This window comes from Rosa rugosa, chromosome 3 (assembly GCF_958449725.1).
Source record: "Rosa rugosa chromosome 3, drRosRugo1.1, whole genome shotgun sequence".
In the NCBI taxonomy this organism is placed as follows: domain Eukaryota; kingdom Viridiplantae; phylum Streptophyta; class Magnoliopsida; order Rosales; family Rosaceae; genus Rosa; species Rosa rugosa.
Genome location: NC_084822.1, coordinates 36,522,519 through 36,547,947, shown reverse-complemented (window position 1 = coordinate 36,547,947; position 25,429 = coordinate 36,522,519). Strand labels below are relative to the sequence as shown.

General features: G+C 38.8%; 1 protein-coding gene across 1 annotated transcript; it reads left to right on the top strand.

Annotated features, from left to right (window-relative positions):
• The first annotated feature begins 2,216 nt into the window (after window positions 1–2,216).
• LOC133740890 (65-kDa microtubule-associated protein 6-like) lies at window positions 2,217–4,325 on the top strand. The gene is made up of 3 exons (XM_062168834.1): window positions 2,217–2,347; window positions 3,376–3,579; window positions 4,021–4,325. The coding sequence occupies exons 1-3, from the start codon at window positions 2,273–2,275 to the stop codon at window positions 4,300–4,302; spliced, it is 561 nt and encodes a 186-aa protein (XP_062024818.1). The 5' UTR covers window positions 2,217–2,272; the 3' UTR covers window positions 4,303–4,325.
• The last annotated feature ends 21,104 nt before the right edge of the window (window positions 4,326–25,429 follow it).

The window sequence follows — 25,429 nt, the reverse complement described above, 5'->3', positions numbered from 1 at the left end:
TGTCTAAATGTGGGGGTTGTTTTAAAATTTCCTAAATTATTTTGACTTGTGCTATTTGACATTTTGACATATATCCCTTCTCACTCAGTTCGACCATGACTAAACACTACTCAAACATCACCCCGCGCGCTCTCTCCTTCTCACTCAACTCTCTCAACTCGACCTAGAACTCGCGAAACTAGAAAACTCAAACACCAGCCTCTCTCCTTCTCATTGTGCTCTCTCAGATCTCGATTTTCACTCTCTCTATTCTTCTTCATAGTCTCTCCTTCTTCTTCTTAGTCTCTACTTCATCTTTCATGTTCGTATTAATGGAGCTCTCCAGCAAGAGCTGTTTTCAAATCGGATATTGGTAAGCAATTTAGGGTTTCAATCATTTTGTAGTTTAGGATTTCGACGGGGTTCAATCTTCGATTGATTTAGGGTTTTTTTTTCTGCAAATGATTTGTGTTTTGGGGTTTTTGCAACTGGGTTCTTCCATGTTGTCAAACAAGAACTCTTTCTTCTTTCAATTAAAGCTGATTTGTGTTTTGGGGTTTTGAGTTTGGGTATAGTTCTTCAATTTTGTAACACGTTTCTTCTGTTTTGTTGGTCTTGTTAGGGAAACTTGGTGCTACAAAAGGATTTGCTGGCAAGGCTCACTGCTCGTAGTGTAGTGCAGAAAAACAGAAGGCTTGTTTGTCTAAATTTCTGGGGAGTCTTTTTCCCCAATCAATTTATGGGTCTTGTTTAATCGAGTTCTTCAGTATCAGAAACTTTCTTTTGGTAAGAACACACCTACTTTCTGTTAAATCTCTGTTCTTAAATCTATTCAAGGTTGTTGTGGAATGCACTTTTGATTATTATCTGGCTATGGTGACTCCATTAGGATGATTAGGACTGGAAAGGGTCAAGTTCAATTACTGCACACCATGTGTTTGAAGTTATGCCTCAAAGACAACACCCAAGCTGAACCAGTGGGCTATTCCATGATTTTCGAAAAACCTATACTCCTTGTTTCACTCTCAGTCTTTGATAGCTTAAAATAGACTCTTCAATGATCATTTTGAACCTGGTTTCATGAAAAACGGAGTGAAAATGAGATACTTATGCTATTTTGAAGTTACTGCACTGTTTCAGGAATTCTGCAGAATTCAGCGTTCCTGTCATTTCAGATTCTTGTTTGACCATTCATTTGAACTGCGAATAACATGAAATTTTGAAAAATAGTAGCTTTGCATGTCTACTTTAAATCTGGAGAGTTGTGATTAAAATCATTGAAAGGATGATTGTTGGTGAATTTTTCTTTCTTGTTACCAGTTTTCTGAGAACTTTTCAACTTGCAGTTTTTGGTACAAGATTAATGATTTGAGAAACTTTTACTCTCTTGTCAGTCCTCAATCTTTAGTACATTGGACTAAACATGCAAAGCATTCCTTGAGTCTTAAATTTCAGTTCGAAAGGTTTCATCCATGTTCAAAAGTAACTGCAAAGCTCTGTTTTCTGTGTATTCTGATTAGTGCATTCTGATTAGTGTCTTCTTTTTAAAATAAGTCTATAAAAGTGTGGCTTCATAGATGAGCATATTACCTACGGCCACCAAGTATATTTGGTTCTATGTTCATAATTTATAATGTTTCTTTGCTTTCATTATTTATACTTGTTTATAGCCCAACTTCTTTTTGGTACAGATCTGTCGGGCACTTGCTTATATACAAAATGGCATTGGCATCTGTCACCGTGACATCAAGCCTCAAAATTTACTTGTAAGATTATTTTTCCATATGGATGGTTGCTTTTGTATGACTCTAGATATCTTGTCTGATACCGATTCACTGGGTTCCTTAGCAGAGCCATTGGACACATGACCTATATAAGACTTCTACTGGTTTTACAAAAATTAATCAACTACATGTAATATTTTTTGTATTAAATTTATTGGTTATGCTCAAATCCTACCTGTGCATATTCAGGTAAATCCACACACACATCAGCTGAAACTTTGTGATTTTGGGAGTGCAAAAGTCTTGAGTGAGCCAGACAGAATTGTTGGGGAGCTATTGCAGCCTGGGGGATATCTCAAATTGATTGAGTTGGGTCTTGAAGGTAAGCAATCACCTAATCTAGAATTGTGTGCATTGTGAATTTTTTTAATTTAACTTCATAGTTCTGCTGAAGTTGAATGATTATTACTAAACTAGTACCTAAATTTTGATGAACATTGAACAATATCTATTCTCACAAGAAACTTGCTTTAACTTCAATTTGAGTAAGTCACAGAGATCTGAGCAAAATGCTAGCTCTTGGGAGTTCCACTATCAGCTTCAGAGCAAGCAGTGGCTGCAATCATTTGCTCAAAGAGCTTCAGGTCTTTCTCTCTTCTTCACTTTCTGTGTTTCTTGTTGTTTCTAAACAGTAAAATTTGTGACTTTTTCTAATTGGGTCTTCTTCTTCTTCTTCTTGGAAGCTTGCTTTTTCATTATGCGTTTTCAGCCTACTTTTAAGTTTTTTTGCTCTGTCAAAAGGAGAGCATTGATTATTTCGCTAAAATGTGTCATAATGGAGCTTTAAATTAGGGGTCTTTTATGTTTTCTTTGAATTATTAGAGAAAGTAGATGTGTCTTTCCACCTTTTTAAGTTAATAGGCTCCGTGGAATGTGATCTGTTCACCATAGTTTTCAAATTCAGTTTCTTTGTATCATTGTGTATACTCGATCATGGTTTTTATGAAAAATATGTGTTTGTATATATTAGGGATTTTTTTTTTCCTGTTTTATTTCTATTTTTCTTTTCTTCTAATGGGTTTCGCCAATCTCTGGAATTTCCCACTATTTTCCTTGTAATCATGGTAAAATTGACCGGTTAATTATCTATGTTGTATTCATTTCCTGGCTTTTTGTGTAAGTGTCTTCCTGAATTTTGAAGTTCCTCAATTTTACTTTTCTATTTCAATGGATTTTTTGAGACTAGGGTTCTGTTCACTTGTTTTTCTTATGGGATTTGACTTTCTGTTGGTTCTTCCAAAATGCTCATTCATCTGTGGTAATAAACCAGGGATGCTACTTGGCCGGAATGAAGTTGCTAAAACTTTGGGTTCTTGACTTTTGTTTCCCAATTTCCATAATTCAGCATTACTACTTCATTTATCTTAATTTTGAAGATTTTCTCTGTTATTTTTCTGCTATGCAAGTTTTGATGTGTCATAGATCACGAGAACGGTGCTTGTGTGTTTCCTTTGGTTACTTTTCGAGTTTTCGTTAATAAAATGTTTGTTACCCCATGTACTTCTGGCAAAATTTTCACACTCTCCCGTGAAGTAAAGAAAATGTGAACGGAAATAACCGTTTTTGTGAATGGTGATACAGCAATAACCGTTTTTGTGCTTCTGCTTTGCAGCAAATATGGAATGACATTGGTGAGAGCGCGGCAGACCAAGACCGCATGTTGTTGGAGTTGGAAAGGGAATGCTTAGAAGTTTACAGGAGGAAGGTTGATGAAGCTGCCAATACCAAGGCACGCCTTCATCAGTCCGTTGCAGCAAAAGAAGCTGAGCTCGCCACTCTCATGGCTACTCTGGGGGAACTCAATATTGATTCACCGGTAAAGAATCAAAACTCAGACTGTTGTGGAAATGATCATTTATTGACCATTTTTTGTTCTCGTACTAGCAGTTTTGCTCTCCTATTTTCCAATTTGGGTCATTTATTTGTCATATTTGTGATTAATATACTGTGATTGAATGGCTAGGTTTGTTATTGTTTATCATTCAGATCTATATGGGTACATTTGGATTATAATACTTCTCAACTAGAATTTCTTACCACGATTATCAGATGTAGGGAAGAATGCCCTTTGGCTTTTTATAGTTCTGAAGATTCTAGCCTGTAGAAGAATTTTGTTTAATAAGTGTCTTTCCCTGTTATTAAATGTTGGTAATACTGTTCTGCTTGGTAATCCTTATATGAACCTTGTGTACTGATTGTGGCTACCAGCTGCTGTTTCAGTTGCATATGTTTACTAATTCACAACATAATTTTACAGATACGGAGAGAAAAGAGATCAAGTTCTTTAAAAGAGAAACTCGCATCTGTTGCACCACTGCTAGACAATCTAAAAATGAAGAAAGAGGCACGAATGAAGCAATTTTCAGATATAAGGACACAAATTGAGAAGATCAGCGAGGAAATATCTGGTTACGATCATCTCAACAGTTCTTTGATCAGTTCATTAACCCTTGATGAACATGACTTGTCATCGAGGAAGCTAACTGAATATCAAGCGCATCTGCACACCCTTCAAAAGGAGAAGGTGAGTATATTATGATACGAGCTCACACTGCAAGTTAACTTGGTGATTCTTTGATTATAATTTGAGTTGTGAGGTCCTGGATAAATGGTTGCAACTGCTGTTCTACATCTGTGTAAATGAAATATAGTCATCTTGCTAAAGTGGGAGAATTTAGATAAAATCTTTATCTAAATTGTGCAAATGAGTCGATTGATGCCCAAAAAGTGTTTGGTTATGCTCTTTACAAAGATGGGAAGGATACAACACTGTCTTATCCCTTGGAGGCTTGGAGGCATCTGCTCAAATGGACCAGTTTTTCTTCTCTCTGGTCTTAACCCTCGTCCATTACGCTTGTGTCTCCATTTCTTTGCAGCTGCCATCTATGGTGTTGGCCGCTTAATGCTTCCGTTCCCTTCACCTAAATGCATGTGGCTTGGGTTTCTATTGATCTTGGTATGGCAAAGAAATTATTTACACTTTTTTCTTGTGAACACGTTTGTCAATTTTGTATAAATTTCCATGTAAACATAACTGGCTACTTATAAATATCTCTCTGGTGTTCTATTTTCAGAGTGCATCACACATCATATTCAGTCTCTTAAGGTAAGTTCTAAGTTTGAATTGGATGTTTGAATTGGTTAATGACTTAATGGGTAGTTGGGTACTGAATCTATTTCAGTTTGAACTTTGAAGAGAAGAATTTTTTCTTCAGTTGTTCACTTCTTCGTATCTGTTTGAATGAGTTTGCTACTTCTAATTTTGGTACTTAGTCTTGATTTGGATGAGTTAGCTACTTCTAATTTTGCTTATTTTCGTGAGTTTTTCTATGGATGAGATTGATTTTGTTTTGTGTTTTCCTTTTGTAAATCATAGTGATTTTCATTACTGGTAGTCTGGTACATATGATATGCTGCTTTCCTTTTCGTATTGAATGATGACGTGTTAAGTACAAGGTTAGTACAGGTCCAAAATAGGAGTAATTGTGATGATGCTTATTATATATGAAGCTTGTCGCCTCTATTGCTTAATGTCTAAAATAAGAGATCCCAGGTCTGTTAGTGTTAGTTAATGCTCTGCTGGTTCATTTTTTATTTTTGTAAGCTGCCGTTTCAATTGGTTAATGCTCTATTGCTCTACTATTTCAAATTTTCAATTCTTTGATTTCTTTGATTTTTGATTCTTTGGTGCTTTGTGTGTTTTGTCTTCTTCGCTCTTGGTGTGTTTTGTCTTCGTCTTTTTTTTTTTTTTTTCCCTTCTTGTTTTGGGTACACAAAGGAAGCCTAAGGCCTGGGAAGGGAAGGGGAGGGGCTAAGCTGGCCTTGGGTTTTGAGTAAATGTTCTAAATGGGGTGCTCTGGTCCCAAAGTGAGTCAGCAATTTACAGGACACTAGGATCAGTAATAAAGCAGTGAGCTAGCAGCAATGTACTTTTCAGGACACCATGACATTATGATCTAACAGTCTACTTGTGTGTACTTTTCAGCAATCAAATGAAGCACTATGTCATGCTAAATAAAGTTTAGGGTCAACCACTAATTTAATCATATGGTATATCACTCCTAGAGGTAACTAAAACGTAAGGAATAATTGAGCTTATGGTAACTGGATTGTTCATTGGAAGATACTGGACTGTTCATGCTAATGGTAACTGCAGCGCGTGCAATTATTTTGGTACATTCAGGATTAACAAGTGCCAATTTGGTTGTCTCCAATCGACTCAACAATGGTATGTATAAACTTGTTTACCACTGGATCAGAAAAAAGCATTAAGTACCTATTTACTAATTTCCTATATTCTATCTATGTTTCAGGTATCATGTTCCTCGGTATTGGCTCAAGCCCTACCAAAATTTGTTGGTGGTATTTGAGGAGCTTGCTGGCGATGATACAAAGATTGATCTTCTGAAAGTCACCCACATGTTGAGAAATGGCAGACCAAGAACCGAGGCAAACTGAAGGAGCAAAAGAAGCCTAAACTTCGTCTAGAGTGTACAAACGAGCAATCCATTTCTACTATTAAATTTTCAAGCTTCAGTACTCCACCTAGAAGCTATGGGAACTGTAACCATGGTACCTGTCACGCTCGAAACTCTACCGATGTGCTGAATAAGGTACCCTCACAGTAGTGTCACGCTGCTACTGCTTTGCTTCAGTTCAGGGTCAAAAGTTTTTCCATTTACCCAAGTTCAAGATCAATAAAACCTTGGACAAACTTGCAGTATTGCTAGCTATTTTGCTATGTTGTTTACTTGGTTGCCCGAATTGTGTAGTGCTTCTAGTTTATTACCTTGCAGTACTGCATGCATATATTTTGTTGGCTGCCTAGATTATTAGATATGGGCCATTTTGAACTAATGTTCATGATTAGGCTTGTGTACACGAGACGATGATGGATTATTTTCAGAATGATTTTGGATGTGGATTTTATGGTTTCAGGAATAGCCAATTTTAATTTCCAGAATGCATGCATACCAATTGTACAGGGGACTACTAAAATGTGTCATCACAAACTGCAAGCTACAACAAAAGCACACCAAAATGTGTGGTTGCAGCTGCACAGACACAACACAAAAACCAATAATAAGTCTATTGTCTGTTTGACAATGGGACAACAGAAAATTGTAGTCTGAAAGCCAAAACAACAACATAAGTTAGTTCAAAGTACTGACTAAAGTGTATAACAACAACAAATAAGTGTGATTGGACATGATTACAGACAATATAAAACACGTACTATTAGTGGTCCTTGTTATATTCAGACTACAAAAATTTGTCGTCTAAATAATCTCAAACGACAGTAAATTGTCGTCGTAATGAGATTGACATAACAGAAATCTATTGTCTAAAACATTTCCCAACATCACATACGTATAATTGAAAAATCTTTCACACAACACTTAAATGTCATACAAATCAACTATAGAACGACACTTAATTGTCCTCTGATACACTTTACGACCACATATAATTGTCGTGTAAAGTAAATTAGCACAACCTTTAAGTGTTGTTGTATGAGAGAAGACACTACATATGAGTCTTCATATTTCTTATTTAAGGGCATTCAGACCACACAAATAAGTCTTACAATATGCTTCACAGAATAGTATTTCAAAAAATATGTCATTGTTTTGTTTATCAGACAATACAAAACCGTTGTTTGAATGCTTTTAAAGAAACAGATCACAATGTTCCCAAAATGCAAAACTCATCAGACGACACATTTTTTATGTCGTCTGAATTTTCAGACGACAGAACTCTTCTGTCGTTCGATACGCCCAAGACACGACATCGTACTAGACGACACATTTTTGTTCGTTCAGACGACAGAACAGTTCTGTCGTCTGAAGGCCTTTTTGACATAGTGTACCCAACAAAATTATGTGACATTTTAATGTTTACTTTATACGAGATTACATTCGCCTCAGACCACAAAAACATCAGGACTGGCCCTGTAAGCCTCATTCAACTAATGTAGAATCTTTCCCACCACTTACAACTTTGGAAATCATTTAATTAACATTGTATACAACAAATGTTACAAGATAAATGCTTACAATATATACATCCTTCCACTTGAGGAGAGTTTGGGGTATGAAACTGTTGGGTGTGTGGATCCGATTCCACATAGGATAAGGATTTGTTAATCCTTGATCAAAGAGGAGTTTTGATTGTTTCCTACCTGCTTACATAATCCTACTTGGTAATGGTTTCTATGTCTATTGGGAATAGGTTTCCAATGTCTTATAGGGTCTAGTTAGATATCTATAAATAGGGGCATAGGTTGTAGTAGTAGATCAAGTCTTTGAAGCATTAAACAGAGAGAGCAAGTGAGGTCTTGAGAGTTGGTGAGAACTTCTTGTGAGAGATTCTTGTATTCTTGTTCTTGTATTCTTCTTCTTCTATAGTGAAACCCAAGCAGCCTGGGGACGTAGGCAAAGTTCTTTGCTGAACCTCGTTAACAAGTTCGTGTTTGTTTTCTCGATCGTTTATCTATATTGTTTTGCACTTGTCTGCTTCCGCAAGAGGAATTTTAGGTCAAATTCCTAACAAAGTGGTATCAGAGCTTAGGCTCTAGAGTGGAAACAATGAGCATAGAAGACATTGAGAAGAGGGTTGATAAGTTCGACGGTAATGACTTTAGCCTATGGAGGTCACAAATCGAGGACTACTTGAATATGAAGAAGCTTGCTAAGACTTTAGAGGGCAAGCTCCCAAAAGATATGAAGGAGGAAGAATTTGTCGAGATGGATAGGATGGCCCTTGGAGCCGTTCGACTATCGCTTTCAAATGATGTACGGCGATTTGTTATCAAGGAGACTACGTTGAAGGGGATGATGGATAGTTTGTCCAACATGTATGAGAAGCCAAATGCCGTTCAACAGTTGTACTTGATGAGGCGGCTATTCACTTTGAAGATGGGTAAGGGTATATCTGTTCGCCAGCAAGTTGGGATAGTTGGTGATATTATCGAGCAACTAGCATCGGTGGATGTTAAATTCGACGAACACATCAAAGCTTTGGTGTTGTTGACTTCCATGCCTTCAGATTGGGATGTGACTGTGAACTCGATTTGTAGTGGAGCTGGGACTACGAAGAAGCTGAAGTTTAATGATGTGCGTGACATTCTTCTGAATGAAGAGACGCGAAGACAAAATAACCTTGAAGATCCTTCAAGTTCTGCGCTCTCTATAGAAAATAGAGGTAGAACGTTCAACAAGAACTCAAACAACAATCGTGGAAGGTCCAAGTCTAGGGCACCTGGAAAAGGCCGAAGCGTGTCCAAGTCAGGAAAGTGGTCCGATGGGTGTTGGCATTGTGGGAAATCTGGACATGTCAAGAGAGACTATAACCAGTGGAAGGAGACATTGAAGATGGCAAACACAACTGAGTGTGATTCGGATGCACTTGTACTAAGCGTTACTGAAGCACCATTGGAGTCATGGATCGTAGACTCTGGAGCGTCATTTCACTCAACTTCACAACAAGAGCTCATGGTGAATTACCGACGTGGTAATTTTGGCAAAGTGTTTCTTGCTGATGGTGGAGCCTTGGAGATTGTGGGAAGGGGTGATGTAAAGATTTTGCTGACAAATGGTGGAACATGGACCTTGACCAATGTTAGACACATACCGCGGTTAAAGAGGAATTTGATCTCTGTGGGTCAGTTGGATGATGAAGGATATCGCACTACCTTTGAGAAAGGTACGTGGAAGGTGTGTAAAGGAGCTATGGTGTTAGCTCGTGGAATCAAGACAGGAACACTTTATACGACCTTGAATATTGTTGCTACTGTTGAGAACAATGAAGGCACTGCGATCGTTGAGAAAAATGAAGATGCATACTTATGGCATCGTAGACTTGGGCACATCAGTGAGAAAGGTATGGGTGTACTTCAGTCGAAGGGTAAACTACATGGTGTTAACTCAGTGAAAATTGGGCTTTGTGAAGACTGCATATTTGGGAAGCAAAAGGTTGTTAGTTTCTCAAAGGGTGGCAAGGCACCAAAAGATACAAAACTAGAGTTGGTTCATACTGACGTGTGGGGACCTGCACCGGAGCTTTCGTTAGGTGGCTCAAAGTACTATGTGACTTATATTGATGACTCCACAAGGAAAGTATGGGTTTATTTCTTGAAAAATAAATGGGAAGTATTTGATACTTTCAAGAAGTGGAAGGCGATCGTAGAGAATGAGACCGGGTCGAAGATCAAATGTCTGAGGTCGGATAATGGAGGTGAATACTGTGGTAATGATTTCAAAGAGTATTGTGCAGAGAATGGGATTAGGATGGAGAAGACAATTCCCGGAACTTCACAGCAGAATGGAGTGGCTGAACGCATGAATAGGACTCTGAATGAGCGCGCAAGGAGTATGAGGATACACGCAGGATTGCCAGACATGTTTTGGGCTGATGCGGTTAATACTGCTGCTTATTTAATTAACCGTGGACCATCAGTACCATTGAATCATCTCCTACCTGAGGAAAAATGGAGTGGAAAAGAGATAGGCCTATCGCATTTAAGAGTGTTTGGTTGCGTGGCATATGTTCACATTGAGTCCGGTGCGAGAAGCAAGTTGGATCCCAAGTCTCAAAAGTGCATATTCATAGGCTATGGCGGTGACGAGCTTGGCTATAGGTTTTGGGATATGCAGAATAAGAAAGTTGTAAGGAGCAGGAATGTCATCTTTAATGAAGAAGTGATGTACAAGAATAGGCAAGCAGCAGAGCCTAAAAGTCCTATAAGAAAAGATCGACAGTTTGCAAGGTTGGAAGAATTGTCCAATGAAGATGTGTCTAAGGAAAATCATGGGGAGGAACGACAACAACAAGAAGCTCCTGAGGTTGCACAACCTGAAGAACAAGTTCCTAGTGATGAGCCAGTGACACCTCCTTTTGTGCCAAGAGTATCGTCAAGAAGTACTAAAGGAATACCAGCTGATAAATACTCGCCTTGTGCTAACTATTTGCTGTTAACTGACTGTGGTGAACCAGTGAGTTATGATGAGGCAATGCAACATAAAGATTCTGCTAAGTGGAAGGGTGCCATGCAAGATGAGATGGACTCTCTCATGTCCAACAATACTTGGGAGTTAGCTAAGTTACCAACAGGTAAGAAAGCATTGCATAACAAGTGGATTTACAAAATTAAGCAAGAAGTTGATGGGAGCAAACGTTACAAGGCAAGGTTGGTTGTGAAAGGTTTTCAGCAAAGGGAGGGAATTGATTTTGATGAGATCTTTTCGCCGGTTGTGAAACATACCACAATCCGGGTGGTGCTTGGTTTAGTGGAAGCTGAAGGTCTGTATTTGGAGCAGCTAGACGTCAAGACTGCTTTTCTTCATGGTGATTTGAAGGAGGTCATATACATGAAGCAACCACAAGGTTTTATAGCACCTGGTAAGGAGGACTTGGTATGCAAACTGCAAAAGAGCCTTTATGGCTTGAAACAAGCCCCAAGACAGTGGTATAAGAAGTTTGATGCTTTCATGTGTGGGAGTGGCTACACAAGATGTCAATCCGATCACTGTTGTTACTTCAAGAGGTTTGACAAATCTTATATCATTCTTTTACTGTATGTGGATGATATGTTGATAGCTGGGGAAGACTTCAATGAGATTGAGAAGTTGAAGAAAGAGATGTCAAACCAGTTCGCGATGAAGGATTTGGGTGAGGCGAAGAAAATCTTAGGTATAAAGATTATCCGTGATAAAGTGGCTGGTACTCTGAAGCTTTCACAAGCGGAGTATGTTGAGAAGGTGCTTAAGCGATTCAATATGGATGAATCAAAGGCTGTAGGAACACCGTTGGCGGCTCACTTTAAATTGTCCAAGAAACAATCACCCAAGAGCGAAAAAGAGAAAGAATATATGAAGAATGTACCTTATGCATCGGCAGTTGGATGCTTAATGTATGCTATGGTGTGTACTAGACCCGATATTGCTTATGCAGTTGGAGTTGTGAGTAGGTACACGAGTAATCCAGGAAAGCAACATTGGGAGGCTGTGAAGTGGATCATGAGGTATCTTCGGGGTACTACTGATATGTCTCTTTGTTTCAAGAGAGGTAGTGCTGAACTACAAGGATATGTTGATGCAGACTTGGCAGGAGATCATGATACTTGTCGGAGTACTACTGGTTATGTGTACACTGTGGGTGGTGCTGCAGTATCTTGGGTCTCAAATTTGCAAGGGCAAGTGGCCCTGTCTACAATGGAGTCCGAGTATGTAGCAGTCTCAGAGGCTGGTAAGGAGATGGTGTGGCTAAAGGGTCTGTTGGAGGAATTGGGTAAAAAGCAAGAGAATTGTGCATTGTACAGTGATAGTCAAAGTGCAATTCACTTGGCAAAGAACCCTGCTTTTCATTCAAGGACTAAACACATTCCTATGAAGTATCACTACATACGCGAACTCGTGGAGAATGAAGTGCTGCAATTGTTGAAGATTCAAGGAAGTGAGAATCCTGCTGATATGTTGACTAAGTCTGTGTCAATAAGTAAACTGAAGCTGTGCTTAGCTTCAGTTGATCTCCAAGTTTGAAGAAGGAGATGTTGGCTGTGATAATGGGTTTTGTGTTGGCTATGATTGAAGAGTATTGAAGAATGTTAGCTACTAGCGTAATCGGCTCCAAGTGGAAGATTGTTGGGTGTGTGGATCCGATTCCACATAGGATAAGGATTTGTTAATCCTTGATCAAAGAGGAGTTTTGATTGTTTCCTACCTGCTTACATAATCCTACTTGGTAATGGTTTCTATGTCTATTGGGAATAGGTTTCCAATGTCTTATAGGGTCTAGTTAGATATCTATAAATAGGGGCATAGGTTGTAGTAGTAGATCAAGTCTTTGAAGCATTAAACAGAGAGAGCAAGTGAGGTCTTGAGAGTTGGTGAGAACTTCTTGTGAGAGATTCTTGTATTCTTGTTCTTGTATTCTTCTTCTTCTATAGTGAAACCCAAGCAGCCCGGGGACGTAGGCAAAGTTCTTTGCTGAACCTCGTTAACAAGTTCGTGTTTGTTTTCTCGATCGTTTATCTATATTGTTTTGCACTTGTCTGCTTCCGCAAGAGGAATTTTAGGTCAAATTCCTAACAGAAACATGTACGTACGTTTGTATTCGTGGCAACTTGGCAAGTGTGAAAGCAAAACAATCGAAAGAATAATACGTACATCGTCACCTACTCTTGTTATTATCAGATTCAATTATATAGTGCGGAACCGTTCATTTGTTCAAACCTTTTATAATTTTTTTCTAACCATACATGCATTCAAACAAGTAAAAAACAAAACCAAGAACAGTGTTAGGTGTAATGTTTGTTTTAATTGGTCAATAGTGTTAGGCGTAGTGAAGAACTACTGCTATTTCAAATGTAGTACGTATAAGCCAGGACAAATTGTATATTGTATAAACAAATTGTAACTTGACTTCATTTGAGGTCTTGCTTTAAACGTGCACAAAATTAGATAAAAATACTGAATATATATATATATATATATATATATATATATATATATATATATATATATATATATATCTTATCCAGAGCGAGGTTAGGGTTTATGATCACTTTTCGGTCACATATCCACATTTTGACCGTTCAGTTTTTAGGTACTGACTTGGATACACAATTACGCAAGCGTACGTATCATTATCAAGATAGGGAAGTATAATGCCCAAAGTTATCGTACCACGGGGATTAGTGGCTAACCCACAATCCTTGGGTGGTCGGAACTAAAGTCACTAAGCAAACAAAGAAACAAAAAGAAAATAAATAAAAAATGCTAATCTAAGGCACCAAGCCCTAGCAATGCTCGGCTTTGCTCTGGATAAAATCTCTATATATATATATATATATTTGAAGTGGCCTTGCAGGGCTCACCTTAGAAGAAATTCTATCAAAAATTTGGCGAAACTTCTCCTAAAAATAGACTATCCAAAAGCCTGTAAAAACATTCAAACACTTCTTAATAAACTGATCCATCCTCAACTCCTGGAGCCTACCTGCTTCCCACAATTCAAAACCAACTCCGAAACAGATAACATAAAACAACACTGAAACTCAAATCTCTAATAACAATAATCTTCCTACTAATACAACTGAAAGCTGGTCATCAGAGCAAACTAGACAAATGAATTGAAATAAAGTACACGTAGGTTAACAGGTAACCTACAAGGAAAGTGGAAGCGGTGGTCACTATGTCTCGACTCCTACGCAAGCTCGACCTCAACTACCCTGCAGACTAGTCACAAGAAACTGAAAAGACCAGGGAAAAGCATTTGAAAAACCATTAGAGTGAGTGGACGAAAATAAGTAATTGTAAATAAAGTAAAACGAATATTTAATACTTTCCCAAATTTATTCTCTTAAAACTCAAGCATGCAATAAGAATTCGAGAAAATACTTTTAAATAATACAGAAACGAGCATCTCCAAAATAGTGCAAGACTCTTGAAATTACTCTTAAATCTCCTTTGTACTGAAATCTCAAAATGTATTGTAAATCAACTCATGATGTGATAAATCTCATGTGATAAATATCTCAAATCATATTGTAAATCTCATCTCAAAACTCTTGTTAAAATACTCATATAATCAAGTATCTCGAAATCCTTTCATAAATCCTGTTTATCTCAAATATATATAATGATAACTCAAAACCACTTTAGAAATCTCAAAAATCTCGATAGAAATACTCATGTCTCAAAATAGGCGATGACTAGAGGGAACTGCCGACTAGTCATCTCATGCCACTTGAAGGGAACTGTAGACCAGGGACGCATCGGAGGGTACTACCGACCGGATGAGGAGGTGATGGTTAGAGGGTACTGCCGACTAACCGTAGATAGTCAGAGGGTACTTGTAATACCCCGAAAAATCCAAATTAAATTCTGTGGATTTTTAGAAATGATTTCACGATAGTGGGAGCGAGTACGAGGCTCGGAGGAATTGTGGAATTAGTTCGAACGATTAATTTTCGAAAAAACGAACGTTATTTAGGGGGTCTCAAAAAGTGACTTTTTATACATTGGGAATTTGGGAAAACTTCCTTCATGAAAGTTGTAGAGGACATTAAACCGAGTGCGTGCATATGTGGTACGTAAAAATCGGAGTTCGTATGCGAAAGTTATAAGCAAAATATGAAAGTTACTGTTTATGGTAGATTGGTATAAATTTGAAATGTTACTGTAGCCAGGTAACTTTTCTTTCTTTTCTCTCTCCTTCCCCCGTGCTCTCTCAGTCTCTCTCTTCTGCAACTCTCTCTTTCTCTCTTCTGCAACCTCCTCTTTCACCACCTCTAGACCACCAAATGGCGAGCTGCGAGCATCGATAGACTCGTCTCTTCCTCCTTATCACGCATGTGGGAGTTGTTTACGACGATTTGGCCGGAAATGTGGAGATCGAAGCCAACATTTTTACTGTAGCAAATTAGTCAACGCCGATTTCCGGCCACCTCCAGTCATAAACCCAGGTCCATTAGAAGCGCCTTAAGCCGCTCTTCATGCTCGCCAAGTCTCATAACCCAGATCGAAGCATGGAGGAAGAAAGCATAATTGGAAAATTTCACTGTACATCGGAGTGCTTAATTGTTCGGCTACTTCAAGGTATTTTCTGACTTTGTCACAGTTGAGAAAGTGATTGGAAATGTTGAGATGATGCTGTGGATGAAATTTGGTGGCCAGAGGAGGTGGTTGACCGCCGCGTTGACCGCCGTTGACCGCCCACTGACCGCCGCTTGTGGCGGCGTATTCGACCATATTTTGAGTTTTTATTATCTAGGTGATGATCTACGCATCCTTACGAGCGTTTTGATATATTACAAGGTCATTTTAGAAAACGTTGATAAATAGTGAATTTATGTTTTGACGTTACTATTTAACGTTTTTACGTTTTATCTTCGGTTTACGATCTGTGAGGATCTGACCATCGGTTTTACTTCAAATTTGGATATGATGATCTATTGACTGTCCCAGTGGCTTTGTGTGGTCATGGGCGAAGATCCGACCGTTGGATCTTCGTATAAATGTAAAACAATGATTCGGAAGGCGATTCGTGAGAATCCGACCGTCAGATTTTCGTATAATTTTATGGAGATGTTTGTTAGAGTGATTCAAGAAGATCTGACCATTGGATCTTTGTGATAATTTTGGAGGATGATCCTAAGGGCGATCCGTGAGGATCCGACCGTTGGATCATCGTATAATTTTGATCCGACCGTTGGATCATCGTATAATTTTGATCCGACCGTTGGATCATCGTATAATTAGGATCCGACCGTTGGATCATCGTATAAATTCGATCTGACCGTTGGATCATCATTAAATTAGAATCCGACCGTTGGATTTCCGTATATGTGTGGTTTATGAATGATTGCTAAGTTAAGATCGTATCTGACTAGGTGATTGACGGTTTGAGTTGGTGGACGATTGTGGATCGTATTTTGAGCTGAATTGAAGACGCAGCGGGATTATCGAGGTGAGTAAACCTCACGTGGTTCATATTACGAACCCAATACAATTAATTGCTTTATTTTGTTGCAATCATATGAACTATTGTTGGTGTTACTAGACATTTCTGTGTGAATGTCTGTATATATATTATTACGTGAAATAATATGTATTGTTGGAGTTGTGTTGAGTTATTGTTGAGAAACAATATATTGTGAGAGATATTGAGTTTATTGTTGAGAAACAATATATTGTGAGAGGTGTTGAGTTTTATTGTTGAGGAACAATAAATTGTTGTGATCTGTGGAGATCACTAGGTCACGAGGTGACCATGGCATCTATTAGTGAATCACGCTCTCGTACCGGGCTGGTGGTTATTAATAGTATTAAATCGTAATCACGTCTGTGGCCGGACGAGTGGTTACGTTCAGTTAGAGCTCTAGTCTGTCTGCCAAATGTGGAGTGAACTTATGAGTGAAATTGAGAGTAACTCATAAGTGTCAATATATATATGGTAACCTTATGAGGGAAATTGAGAGTAACTCATAAGGGTCTATATATATATATGAGTCTGTCTACCAAATGTTGGGAAATCTTATGAGCGAATTTGAGAGTAACTCATAAGTGTCTATATATATATATGAGAGTGAGTGATCTTATGAGCTAAATTGAGAGTAACTCATAAGTGGCTATATATATATATGAGAGTGAGAAAGTAACGTGGGTTTGTGGTAGTCTTGAAATCTAATAAATCAACAGTTCTTTCTTGTTTACTCATACTGGCTGTAAAAAGCTTACCGGGTTTTGTGTTGTTGCAACTCCCGGTACACTATTCAAATTGTGTAGCGGGTAATCCTACAGGACAGGAGAACCAGGACGGTGATCGTGCGGTTAGAGCAATTGTTAGAGTTTTACAACAATTGTAAGTTGTGAGGTGTGTTATGCTCATTTGAGCTTTATAATATATTGTGAGAGTGAATTGTAATAATGAACTCGAAGTTTCGAGATTTGGTTTTTTGTAATTGTAATTATTCAGGTTTCGGATTTGAATTTATTATTCAAAATTCGGGGCGTGACAGTTTGGTATCAGAGCGTAAGGTGCATATTTGGTGATGTGTCAATACCTTCCGAGTGATGGCCCGTCTGCAGCGGATCCCCATCGTGTGCTCTTCGGTATTGGCTAAGTCATTGGGTATGCGTGAGTGTTGGGAGTTGTTTAGGCCGCTAGGTCGTTTAGGGAACGTGAATACCTTCCCTATAGTATTGACTTGGTTAATATGAATTTGTATTTGACTTATACTGTGTTTTAAGTGTTATACATGTCTTAGCCAAGCATACTATACTCCTTAGGTGATGGAGATTCGAAGGGGTTGTACTTAGAACCTTACAGTTGTCTTGTAGGTTCGTATTGGAATAAGTTCAGTGGCCGCGAGTTACAATCCTTGAGGAATAGGAACCTCTTGATTCAACTCTGTTAAGTCAACGAGGATTGTTTTATGGAAATGAGGTTCTTTTGATTGTTGAAGTGTTTGGTTGAAGACATGGTGTGGACCTATGCACGTACCTAGTGTGGATACGAGTATGAATTGTTATAAATTTTGTCTTCTTAAGTTGGACGTACAGATGTTTAGATGAGGTGTACGTATCAAGGATTAGATATCTTGTTTTATAAAGAGACGTCTTAGTGGAGTTTTGGTAATTGACATGTGATACGTGATTAAAGTGACTCTGAGGCAATTATGCTGACCTTGTGTGAGATTGAATTCTTAGTGTAGACTAAGAAGGTTGTGTGGTGATTTTATATACACTACGTGATGAACTTTTAGAAGGAAAAGTTATGAGTAAAAGTATGGGTTTTTCCCTGATGTCTATAGCAGACTTGTGAATATAGTTTTGTTCAAGTGAATGAAATTGAATTTTGAGGCCTATGTATGGTGCAGGAAGAAGCATGGAGGACATGTTAGAGTCAGGCAAGGGTTTGCCTTTGGTGATTGATTTTAGGTGATATAGTTAAACGCAATTTCAGATATTGATTTTAGTGACTTTGTTAGGTATCCATAGTGGTTCAAGTGAATTACTATGTGATATGGAGTTTGATTCGATTTCTGAATCGCTAAATGTTAGGGATTGAATTGTGGTGAGTTTTTGTTGAAGCAATTGATAGATGGAATTATCGAGATTCTATAAGAGTTGTAAGAGTAACTCTAAAAACGTGGGTTTTTCCTAGCTAACTCAGGATGTGTTTAGCTTTATAAATCCCTAATCCTATCGATGAAATTGTTGTGTTTGGTTTGACTCAGAGGATACTAGCTAGACCTCGATGCGACTTAATTGATTGTTGGATTCTTTTTGAGTGATTGTTTTTATTGCATCATTATGAAAGATGTGTGCAGTAGAGTTGTTTATGGTTTTGAAAATAGTATTGGGTGACCAAGGTTCGATCCTTGGTGTTGTTGTTGGTTAAACAAACAGGAAAGAAAACATGCACACCATCTTATTGAGTTTATATTACAAAAAAAAAAGAAAAAAAAAAAAAAGAAAAAGGAAAACGAGGACTATGCTGTACTAAGCCTAGTCAGCAGCTCCGGATGGGTTGAGGCTGAGCTCAAGAGAAACTGGAGATCCACGGTTGTAACCGCCTGAGCCACCGAAATAGTAATCATGTGCACTACCTTCCTCGGAAGTAGTCTTCAGGTTACCAAAGACGTCCTCGCCGTGCACGGGGAACAGAGGAAGAGTTTGAACCTCCTGGTGATCTCCTCCTCGTTGTTGCAGGGATGTTTGTCCTCCTGTTGTGCCAAAAGAGTTGGACTGGTATTAGTGTTGAAGTGTGAGGAAGAATATGAAACAAAATTTAAATCAAGAAATCCTTCATTACCAGTAGAATAGGTGGAACCAAAGTTGAGATCAATGGATCTACCATCATCAGTAGAACTAGTGGACCCAAAATTGATGTCAATGGATCCACCAGCTGGCCCAAAATTGATGTCGATGGATCTACTAGCACCAGTAGAACCAGTGGACCCAAAATTGAGATCAATGGATCTACCAGTACCAAGAGAACTAGTTCCCATGGGCACTGGAGCAGCCTGATTACACCTATTCATCTGCTTCTCTCGAGCCCTGACGTTCTGGAACCAAAAGTAAATGTTCTTACCCTCAACATACCCATACTGGTTCAGCTGGAGACAGATCTCGTGAATCTGCTCTGTAGTTGGGCACTTAAATCCCTTGACATAGTAAAGATCCTTGAGGATTCTTATTTGTTCTGGAGTAGGAATCCACCTGGTACGGCTTCGCCAGAAATCCATGTTGGCACTACTTCCAGCTGCTTGGGTGTTTCCTCCCTCCTCTGTTGGTTGCTGTTGTTGTGGTTCCATTTGTTGCGGGGTTTGGAGCTCCATTAGTTGCAGAGTTCGTGGCTCTTGGGTCATGGGGTGAGAGGATGTGGAAATCGAGGAATACATGGTTTAGTGTTTGAGGGAGATTTTGTTAGAAGGATTGGAGTTGTTGAACTGGTGATTGGAGATCTGAGATTCTCAGAGGAAAGATGAGATCGAATCTTCAAATGGAAGAAAAGATCTGAGAAAGAAGGATTGAAGATTTGGAGGAAAAGATTGAAGATCTGAAAGTTCAGAGGAAAGATGGGATTGAATCAACTAGATGGGAGAGAAGATCAGAAGAGAAGGATTGAAATTGATGAAGAAAGGATTTGAGAAGAGAAAGGCTGAAGAGTTGAGAGAGAAAGGCTTGAGCTCGGAAGAAAATTTCTTTTCTTTTGGAGTGAACAGTTTTTCCCCAGAATGCACCTATTTATAGAACAAGGTGAGCAGATCTCCACCGTTGGATGAACGATCTCAGAATTTGAATCCACGCGTTGGATTAAAGTCATCCGAAAACCCGGAAAAGTTGTTGGCGCGTGGAGAGCGTGTAAGGGGACAGGCCGAACCTCGAGATGCTGTGGCAGACAGCTTTAGCCGAAAGCAGATTTGACTGCCGTAAATCACGGAAGGGATAAGCCGTGACACAAGTGGGCCGTACTTGGGCCTGTCTCGGATCAAGGCATCACTGTAGCTGTGGGTGGAGGCCTGATGGGCCGAGTTTCAGAAACAGTTTTGGACATGATGGGCCGAGTTTCTGAAACAGTTTTGGATGAGTTGGGCCGGATTTCTGTAACAGTTTTGGATACGTTGGGCTGGGTTTCTGCAACAGTCTTGGATGTTTTGGGCCGAATTGTTGAAACAGTTGAAACAGTTGGTTTAAATAAAAGGATTGGTATGGATAATAACGTGAGCAGCCGTGCTCGAGTGGTTGAGTGTACAGTTCGTGTACAAGAGGTCTGAGGTTCGAACCTCGCCTCTTGTTTATTTTTATTATGTTCGTTTATGACATAATAAGTATAAAATTTGTACACATTATATTAAGCACAGCTTGTGCTCCAGTGGTTGGGGGACAAAGGTTTCGTGCGGCAGGTTGAGGTTTCGAACCTTGCCTCCCCCGTTATTTTATTTATGTCGCTTATGACATAATAAATATAACACGTGAGCATATATTAATGAAGGCAGCTCTTGCTTCAGTGGTTGGGAGCAAAACCTTCGTGTTTGAGGTCGGGAGTTCGAACCCTACCTCTTACAAATATTTTTGGGTCTCGTATATGCTTGATATACGGACGTATATACGGTATGTACGGTATACATACGTATATACGGTCTGTACAGTATGCATACGTATATACAGTTGTACGGTATGCATACGTATACACGATCTGTACAGTATGTATACGTATATACGGTATGTACAATTTCATACCGTAGCCGAGCTGGAAGTTGGTGGGCCGATTGGTAGGCCCAAATAGTAAGCCCAATTGTTCGGCCCGAATAGTAGGCCCAAATGTTAAACCCAAAGTGGTTTGGGCCGGTTCGAAATGTGGATGGTCCGATTTCTTCAGGCCCAATTGGCCAGCCCTAGTGCTTAGCCCAAGGATTGAGCAAGCCCAAGTCATCATCATTGGGTGACATAATTTATTGGCGTACTTTTGGGGATGATTTGTTTTGAGTGATGCATCTCTATGGTTGTGAAGAGTGGTGCATGCTTAAGTTTTACTATGGAGATTTACCGTGATGCTAATTGAGTAGCGAAACACTTTGTGGGAGTGATTACTGTGCTTGTATGCCAGTACAGAGTGATGATCTATGTGAAGATCTATGTGATGATCTATGTGAAGATCTATGTGAGGATCTATGAGATGATCCATGTGACGATTTTGTGTATGTGATGTGGAGTGTTGTTGAACAGTTGTTTTGTGAATTTACATTGTGATGAAGGGATTTAGTGGCCATAGGAATGTATTTTTATACAAAGGATTGTGGCTTTGTAGATTACTACAGATTTGGAAAAGATGGAGATTCTATGATTAGGTCAACCTTAATCGAGAGGAATTGACTTACGCTTAAATTTCGGGACGAAATTTCTTTAAGGAGGGTAGATTGTAATACCCCGAAAAATCCAAATTAAATTCTGTGGATTTTTAGAAATGATTTCACGATAGTGGGAGCGAGTACGAGGCTCGGAGGAATTGTGGAATTAGTTCGAACGATTAATTTTCGAAAAAACGAACGTTATTTAGGGGGTCTCAAAAAGTGACTTTTTATACATTGGGAATTTGGAAAAACTTCCTTCATGAAAGTTGTAGAGGACATTAAACCGAGTGCGTGCATATGTGGTACGTAAAAATCGGAGTTCGTATGCGAAAGTTATAAGCAAAATATGAAAGTTACTGTTTATGGTAGATTGGTATAAATTTGAAATGTTACTGTAGCCAGGTAACTTTTCTTTCTTTTCTCTCTCCTTCCCCCGTGCTCTCTCAGTCTCTCTCTTCTGCAACTCTCTCTTTCTCTCTTCTGCAACCTCCTCTTTCACCACCTCTAGACCACCAAATGGCGAGCTGCGAGCATCGATAGACTCGTCTCTTCCTCCTTATCACGCATGTGGGAGTTGTTTACGACGATTTGGCCGGAAATGTGGAGATCGAAGCCAACATTTTTACTGTAGCAAATTAGTCAACGCCGATTTCCGGCCACCTCCAGTCATAAACCCAGGTCCATTAGAAGCGCCTTAAGCCGCTCTTCATGCTCGCCAAGTCTCATAACCCAGATCGAAGCATGGAGGAAGAAAGCATAATTGGAAAATTTCACTGTACATCGGAGTGCTTAATTGTTCGGCTACTTCAAGGTATTTTCTGACTTTGTCACAGTTGAGAAAGTGATTGGAAATGTTGAGATGATGCTGTGGATGAAATTTGGTGGCCAGAGGAGGTGGTTGACCGCCGCGTTGACCGCCGTTGACCGCCCACTGACCGCCGCTTGTGGCGGCGTATTCGACCATATTTTGAGTTTTTATTATCTAGGTGATGATCTACGCATCCTTACGAGCGTTTTGATATATTACAAGGTCATTTTAGAAAACGTTGATAAATAGTGAATTTATGTTTTGACGTTACTATTTAACGTTTTTACGTTTTATCTTCGGTTTACGATCTGTGAGGATCTGACCATCGGTTTTACTTCAAATTTGGATATGATGATCTATTGACTGTCCCAGTGGCTTTGTGTGGTCATGGGCGAAGATCCGACCGTTGGATCTTCGTATAAATGTAAAACAATGATTCGGAAGGCGATTCGTGAGAATCCGACCGTCAGATTTTCGTATAATTTTATGGAGATGTTTGTTAGAGTGATTCAAGAAGATCTGACCATTGGATCTTTGTGATAATTTTGGAGGATGATCCTAAGGGCGATCCGTGAGGATCCGACCGTTGGATCATCGTATAATTTTGATCCGACCGTTGGATCATCGTATAATTTTGATCCGACCGTTGGATCATCGTATAATTAGGATCCGACCGTTGGATCATCGTATAAATTCGATCTGACCGTTGGATCATCATTAAATTAGAATCCGACCGTTGGATTTCCGTATATGTGTGGTTTATGAATGATTGCTAAGTTAAGATCGTATCTGACTAGGTGATTGACGGTTTGAGTTGGTGGACGATTGTGGATCGTATTTTGAGCTGAATTGAAGACGCAGCGGGATTATCGAGGTGAGTAAACCTCACGTGGTTCATATTACGAACCCAATACAATTAATTGCTTTATTTTGTTGCAATCATATGAACTATTGTTGGTGTTACTAGACATTTCTGTGTGAATGTCTGTATATATATTATTACGTGAAATAATATGTATTGTTGGAGTTGTGTTGAGTTATTGTTGAGAAACAATATATTGTGAGAGATATTGAGTTTATTGTTGAGAAACAATATATTGTGAGAGGTGTTGAGTTTTATTGTTGAGGAACAATAAATTGTTGTGATCTGTGGAGATCACTAGGTCACGAGGTGACCATGGCATCTATTAGTGAATCACGCTCTCGTACCGGGCTGGTGGTTATTAATAGTATTAAATCGTAATCACGTCTGTGGCCGGACGAGTGGTTACGTTCAGTTAGAGCTCTAGTCTGTCTGCCAAATGTGGAGTGAACTTATGAGTGAAATTGAGAGTAACTCATAAGTGTCAATATATATATGGTAACCTTATGAGGGAAATTGAGAGTAACTCATAAGGGTCTATATATATATATGAGTCTGTCTACCAAATGTTGGGAAATCTTATGAGCGAATTTGAGAGTAACTCATAAGTGTCTATATATATATATGAGAGTGAGTGATCTTATGAGCTAAATTGAGAGTAACTCATAAGTGGCTATATATATATATGAGAGTGAGAAAGTAACGTGGGTTTGTGGTAGTCTTGAAATCTAATAAATCAACAGTTCTTTCTTGTTTACTCATACTGGCTGTAAAAAGCTTACCGGGTTTTGTGTTGTTGCAACTCCCGGTACACTATTCAAATTGTGTAGCGGGTAATCCTACAGGACAGGAGAACCAGGACGGTGATCGTGCGGTTAGAGCAATTGTTAGAGTTTTACAACAATTGTAAGTTGTGAGGTGTGTTATGCTCATTTGAGCTTTATAATATATTGTGAGAGTGAATTGTAATAATGAACTCGAAGTTTCGAGATTTGGTTTTTTGTAATTGTAATTATTCAGGTTTCGGATTTGAATTTATTATTCAAAATTCGGGGCGTGACAGTACTGCCGACTAACTATTTCATGCCATCTGGAGGGTACTGCCAACCAGATGACGCATCAGAGGGTACTGTCGACCGGAATATATATATTATGGAGGGTGCTGCCGACCACACTATTACCTAAAGAGGACTGCCGATCAGGTAATGCATGCATGCGCTAACATTTTTACCTTCTCAAACAAACTGAAATCAATCCCTTTAAAATATTAAACTCATGAAACTCTGATAACTCGTTTATACTCAAATACTTTAATATCATACTCATAATCTCATAAAATCATTTGCTTTCCAAAAAGATATCTCAATAATGCAACCGTACTCAAATACTAGAAAATCATTAATTCTCATACTATTTCCTTAATCAACCACTTTTCGAAAATCATTTCTCAATAAATCAATAATTCATAACTTAAATAGCTCGGTAATTAATAAAAGCACTCGGAAAGGAAATTCAATAAAAATCCCATAAATCTTAAATAAATCTCATAATAAAATAAATGCTCAAAAGTAGTACTGCATGCATAATTTATTTTAAAATCAAATGTTCACTCACAGATTGCGGCTACGATGGTCGTCCAATTATTTCCTCCTCGAACTCGGTCTACACGTCGTCTTGACAAAATGATATTATAAATAACTGTTTCTCGATAATCGGAAATAAATTGACAATAATAAAATTGAAACCCTAAAATCGATAATTCATCGGAAGCTCGAAATCATATCAAAACGAGCTCAAACTTCATATGTTACGTTGACTTAATAGTTATAACGACCTACTGAAAGCTGGGGTCGATCCAATGGTCGGATCTTCCCAAATCAAAACCCGAACTTCCCAAAACTTTGAAAATTCCTATCATTTTCAAAATGTGCACCAATCAATACAAAGTTCATGTCTACACGCTCGTAACGATATGCTTGACCAAACAAACCAAAATGGATGCTGAGAACGGTCGGACGCAGCCCCACTCACAACCACAGGCAACTGTGTGGGCCCCACGCGCCGCCGGTTCCAATCCCAAATTGGATTACCAAATTTCATCAACTTGATCATCTCATCAATCCCAACAACTTTCT

Coding starts and splice junctions, on each gene's coding strand:
- LOC133740890 (XM_062168834.1), top strand. CDS start 2,273: ATGCTAGCTCTTGGGAGTTCCACTATCAGCTTCAGAGCAAGCAGTGGC. Junction 2,348..3,375: donor ATTTGCTCAAAGAGCTTCAG/GTCTTTCTCTCT, acceptor TCTGCTTTGCAG/CAAATATGGAATGACATTGG. Junction 3,580..4,020: donor AACTCAATATTGATTCACCG/GTAAAGAATCAA, acceptor ATAATTTTACAG/ATACGGAGAGAAAAGAGATC.